The following is a 5,950-nucleotide window of genomic DNA, read 5'->3' on the forward strand; positions in this document are numbered from 1 at the left end:
GCGGCGGGCGGGCGGGAAGGGTCACGTCTCTGCTTGCAGTGCGCGGCGCGGATCCCGGAGGCCGGAGCGGTCCTCGACCTGCTGGAGCAATGTCCCGAGCACCAGAGGAAGGGAAGTTTCCCCGTCGTCGTTTTCGAGGGGCTGGATGCCACAGGTAAGGGCAGTGCATGGTTGGAGAGCCGCAGGCGAGAAGCGGTTGGGAAGAGCAACCGGGAACGGGTCTCAGGCAGGCGGTAAGGCTTACGGATTCAAAGCTTCCTGGAAAAGTGTGGCGGGTCTGCAAGAATTAGGAATACCAGCCTGTCTTCTCTTACTTGTAAAAGACCAAACAGTCCATGCTAATTTTCGTTCAGTGGGACGTTCGGTTTCGTTCCGTAAATGAAAGACTACAAAGAGCGGAGTGCTGGAAATTAAATTTCTCGTGCAGATGATGAAACACGCTTTTACCGGAGAGCCTTCAAATAAACGAACTAGAGTAGTGGTAGTCTGGGAAACTGGCAGCAGTTTGTCTCAGAGAGAAATATTAGTTGCCTCCAAATAACTTTGTTTTCTGACTTTTCAGTTAAAGCCAATTGAAAATCCCCTCTAAAAAGAAAGGATTGGGTGACAGCGTGGCAACATCCACATGAACTGTGACCTAGAAAAACGTTGTAAATGGATATATAGAGAAATCGCCATGCATTTAAGGAGTGAAGACTGAAAGCTGGCAAGAGGGAGGGGTGGAAGGCCCTGAGAGTAGGAAGTGGAGTAACAATTCCTGCAACCAGGCTCGTAATCATTTCCCACTGAAAACCTTATCACGACACGCTCAGGTCACATAGTCATATGTCAGAACATGGGCTCCAAGTGAACAGATAGGAGCATTTTTCAGTTTTTAAAACTCAGTTTTATCTGACATGTAATATAACAAATGTTTCCTTCTGTAAATGAAATGCAGGCAAAACCACTGTAACCCAGTCTGTTAAGGACACCCTGAATGGCATTCTGCTAAGGTCCCCACCAGCTTGCATCAGCCAGTGGAGGACAATATTTGATGATGAGCCAGCACCCATTAAGAGAGCATTTTATGCTGCGGGCAACTACATTCTTGCTTCAGAAATAGCGAAAGCATCCACTCAGGCACCTGTGATCATTGACAGGTTTGTATATTTAAGAATTCCTCTTATATCAGTGCTGTCATACAGTTGTTCAGTGTTACAAGCAGAAGTTGTCAATGATAGTCTCTGGGTTTCTTCTTTTTTCTTTATTTTTTAAGTGCTACCTTGCAGATAGTCAGATGAATGTTAAATCAATATTAAATCTTTTAAAGAATAATACGTATGATAACAATAAGATGAGGGACTTCCACCAGTGTAATACTCATAACTGGCTTTAGGACACGTGAAAAGTGTTACATCTTCAGTGAGAAATATTGGAGGCATGGACTGTGCAGCCTGAGCCAAACCAGGGATCTGTGACAAACCTGAGGAGAACAAGGGCTGCTGATCATGGCTATCGCTAAGATGCATCTGAGATACGGGTGGATTAGAATGACCAAGTTTTAGGCAGACTTACTCTTTGAAGATGGAAAACCAGAAATATGCATCCCACTTTTGGGGGTTTGTTTATGTCACTTCTTGTTTTGACTAACTGTGTAGGCAGCTTTCAGTATTACTCTTAAGAAAGAAAGTCTAGATGCACTTTGAAACCCCTGGCTTGTTTCAGAAGATGTACTGTAGTCTCCCCCCACAACACACATATGCAGAAGTTGTTTGCATGGGTGGGAGTGCTATTTTTAACCAGCCGCAAAACTACTGAAATCTATAAAATACAGTGCCTCATAGTGGTGGGACCATTAAATGCAAGTGAAATGCGTAACCATTAATGAGCTCTGTCTTCATTCCCTTGAGGTTGAAGACTGCATGTTCTCTACCAAATCTGTTGCATGTAGTAGGATGGGAACCACAGAAAGGGGACTCAGAGTACTGGGTTTTGACATATAATGTAACTCTTCTTTTGACCTCACTCATTATATGAGAAGACCTTCTCTTGATAGGAGTATCTGGAACACTCTTTGCATAATGTGTAGCTTCTACCGTATGTCTTAATTAATAATTCACAGCAGTTCTGAATATTGCATTGAGTATTATCACTCTGTTAAGAAATAATGGATGGCACAGAACTATTCTTTACATTTCCCTTCAAAATCAGTGTCACCTACCTCATCATTATTGCACTTGTCATTACAGTGACACCTGTCTTCTATATTACTGAAGAATTAGTGTCCTCTTTAAAATTTCTCTCTCCGTTCTGTATTTTCCTGACAGATACTGGCACAGCACAGCTGCCTACGCAATTGCCACTGAAGTAGATGGGAAAGTCCAGGATCTTCCACCAGCTCACGATGAGGTGTACCAGTGGCCCGAGGATCTGCTTAAACCCGATCTTGTTCTTCTCCTTACTGTTGACCCTGAGGAGCGAGTCCAAAGACTTCAGCGTCGGGGGCTGGAGAAGACAAAGGAGGAAGCTGAGCTGGAAGCTAACACCTTGTTTCGCCAAAGGTACACTTTTTTTGTGGAATAAGAGGATGGAGGCAATCTTGGCTCCTGTGGGATCAGTAGCAAATGTCCCACTCACATTACTGGGACAAGGAATTCCTATGTCTAAGCTTTTGGGTTGGGTTGTTTTTGGAAAGGATTAATGGCTGACAAGGTAAATTCTGTCACTTCTCATTGAAAGTGTTTGCAGGTGAAGAACTTCATTCTCCTGCGAAGGAGCTTCGAGTTAAACTACTTGTATCTTGCTACTTGCTGCTTTTATTGTAGTACCTTTCTTACTGAGATCACGAAGGAGAGAAACCTAAAAATTCCAGACCTAGGAGGCAAGAAGTTGAAACACATAGGTTCTCCAGAAAAGTCTGGAATTGATCTCCAGATGAACAGAATAAAATTTAGATCTCCTCTTGTAGATGTCTTTAGTTGTGCTAAGTGTCTCAGGTGCCAATATAGTCAATACCTTCAATGGAGCCTTTGAAGTGATTCAGTTCACCACCTGCTTGTTGCTCAGTGATCTAAGCATAAGTATCTAGAGCCATCTGATACTATCTGAGACATCTGCATGAGGCTGGCAGATGTGATGAAGAACCTGTGGACACTTTCTGGACGAGCAACTGGAAGCTAAATGAGATGGTCCAGAGCATCTCAAACAGTACTAGATATATTTGCTTAAGCAACTGAATTGCACCCTAGCTATCCTACTTCAGGGTGTGCTGAATTGCTGTCTAGGCTCTGCCAAATGTATTGATCAGATCACCATCATCTACGGTGGACACTTAAATACCTAGTGCTTGTGTAGATACCTCAGTCTAGACACCTGAATGTTTGGTGTCTGTATCTACAAACGCAAAGCTGAAATCTACCTCTAGGGTTTTAACATTTCTGGTGATGATATACCTTAAAAATATCCATTGCTTAATTCTGACAGAAACTCTGTGCGAACACATGGTTCATATAGTGGGACCTGCAGAGGGGTGGGTGAGCTAGGGAACATGCTGCCATTTAAGAATCTTTCGTGTTCTCATTCTGTTACTTCTTCGTCCTGTCAGAAAGCCTTTGGTTATTTCCACTTATTAATTATGTCAACCTGGATGTGAGAACATTCAGAATCTTGCTCGATTCCTCTCATGACTTGTGGCCCGAATGTTTGGCATTATTAACTGTGGGACCGTAGAAAATGATATTCACATCCTCACAGGCTAAATGTGGGAGAGCTCTGCATTATGAGAAGGCTTATAGTCTAAGCGAGGAGTTTTTCCTCCTGTATTTCATCCCAGTTTTCATCTGGTTAGCAAAGTTGATCAGAGGAAAGGGTTGAACGATGTGTCAATTCTGTAATCCAGTCAGTGAGCATACCTACACAATGCCATGCCATATAGTTCAGGGACACCTTAGCAGGCTCCAAATAACTTAATTCAGGTGTTAGAAGCAGGCTGTCCACTGTACTGCTATACCAGATGTTACCCAGTGCCAAGTTGTAAAGAAAGAAATACTTTAATGCCATGCCATGTGAATATGGATAGAGCTCTGGGAAGCCGTGTCAAGGAAACTGCATTCTGAGGCTCGCATTGTAATAGTTACTAGTGGTTTATTGCTCTTTGCAGTAGATTTAATTCTTAACTTCATATTAGATTTTTTTTCCTTTGTATCTGTAGTGTGAACACTTTCTTCTGAGACTGATGACTAATGCCATTTCATATCCCTGCAATTTGAAGTTTCATTTCTCTTGTTTTGTTTTTAAACAGGGTTGAAGAGTCATACAGGAGGATGGTGAATCCTGCATGCCAAGTGGTTGATGCCAGCCCCTCCAAGGAAGAGGTTCTCCAGACAGTGCTACAACTAATTAAGAAACACAGTGCTTTGTGAAAGCAACTTCTGTGTAACAGCACTTCAAAGATACTTTTTAGTGCACTTAAAAGACACTCTTTATTGCCCCTCTGGGTTTGGTACCTGAAAATGCACTGTGATGGGTTTTGTCCCACAGGAGAATCTTCTCTTTCTTCTGTCAACAGTTACCTGTGCAGGTTATCTGTTTCACTGCTGCCTACTGTTCTTTTCTATGTAAAGCAAAATACTACTCACATTATTCAGCATTCTTAGTAAAGCCACAAACATACCATGGTCTATTGGGTCTGGCTGAGACAGAGCTGATTTTCCCCGTAGGAGCCCTCCCAGTGCTGTGCTTTGCATTGGTACCTAGAAAGGTGTCGGTAACACCCCAGTGCTCTGGCTACTGTTGAGCAGCGCTCGCACAGCATCAAGGCTGTCTCTCCAACATTCCCCCTCACCAGTAGTCTGGGGGGTGGGCAAGATCCTGGGAGGGGACACAGCCGGGACAGCTGACCCAAACTGACCAAAGGGATGTTCCATACCATATGATGTCTGCTCAGCAATAAAAGCTAAGAGAAAGGAGGAGGAAGGAGGGGCATTCATTACTTACATTGGTCTTCTGGAACAACCGCTACGAGTACTGAAGTCCCGCTTCCCGAGAAGTTGCCAGACATTGCCTGCTGATGGGAAGTAGAGAATAAAATCTTTTGTTTTCCTTTGCTTTCGCATGTGACTTTTGCTTTTGCTTTATTAAACTGTCCTTATCTTGACCCACAAGCCTTTCATTATATTTCCTCTCCCCTGTCCAGCTGAGGAGGAGGAGTGATAGAGGAGCTTTGGTGGGCATCTGGCATCCAGCCAGGCTCAACCCACCACATACGGTCATGTACGAGGTACCTCAGAGTGCTCTCTGACACTATGACATTTCAAGATGCTATCGTGTTGCACCTTCATCACCAGGAGAACCTGTTCCTGCATCCATTGTGTACCAGAATTCACTGGACTGCAGCAGGAGCATGAGATGCCCAAGGAGAGGCTGGAATGTCATCCAGCAGTAAAACAATAAAATGGTCCTAACATTTAGGCACAGGCAATCCAGTGGCCCAGTGTTGCTGGAATAGAGGATGAGCAGCTGCTGCTGTGATTGGCATCCTGGGACAAATGTGTCATAAGTGAGGGCCAGTAAGCACCTAGGCCACTAAGTAATCAAGTCCAAGCCTGTCAGCATATGCAACTGAAATATCAATTCATTTCAGAGGGAAACAGAATGCTGGCCTATTAGAAACAGAGACCTGAGAAGAACCTGAAATTAAAAACATTTTACAAATGATTGCTAAAATATTTTTCTACAAAACGTTTTCTCTATCCTATTAGTCTTTGTTAATGTGAATTTGTGTTCTTCTGAGAGAATATGAAATGGGAAACTGCAGAGAATCTGGGCAATGGGAACGATTGTACCTTTTCCCTTCACCTTTTCTTGTTTTTGCACGTTGAATGTGGAAGCAGGCTACCATCGAGTTTTCAGCTCTGCAAAGGCTTATTTTTATGTACATTAGTTTCACTGTTGTTACTCCTAAGTGTAAAAC

The 5,950-nt window shown here is 43.4% G+C and overlaps 1 protein-coding gene across 1 annotated transcript; it reads left to right on the forward strand.

Annotated features, from left to right (window-relative positions):
* CMPK2 (cytidine monophosphate (UMP-CMP) kinase 2, mitochondrial) lies at positions 1–5,083 on the forward strand (the record flags this gene model as incomplete). Its single annotated transcript, XM_010566751.1, has 4 exons — positions 1–154; positions 938–1,139; positions 2,307–2,540; positions 4,280–5,083. Coding segments are annotated over 4 exons (711 nt in total), but the record flags the coding sequence as incomplete, so codon positions are not given.
* Between the last annotated feature and the right edge of the window lie 867 nt (positions 5,084–5,950).

The sequence above is a fragment of the Haliaeetus leucocephalus genome, unplaced genomic scaffold, assembly GCF_000737465.1.
Source record: "Haliaeetus leucocephalus isolate CR32 unplaced genomic scaffold, Haliaeetus_leucocephalus-4.0 Scaffold217, whole genome shotgun sequence".
Classification (NCBI taxonomy): Eukaryota; Metazoa; Chordata; class Aves; order Accipitriformes; family Accipitridae; genus Haliaeetus; species Haliaeetus leucocephalus.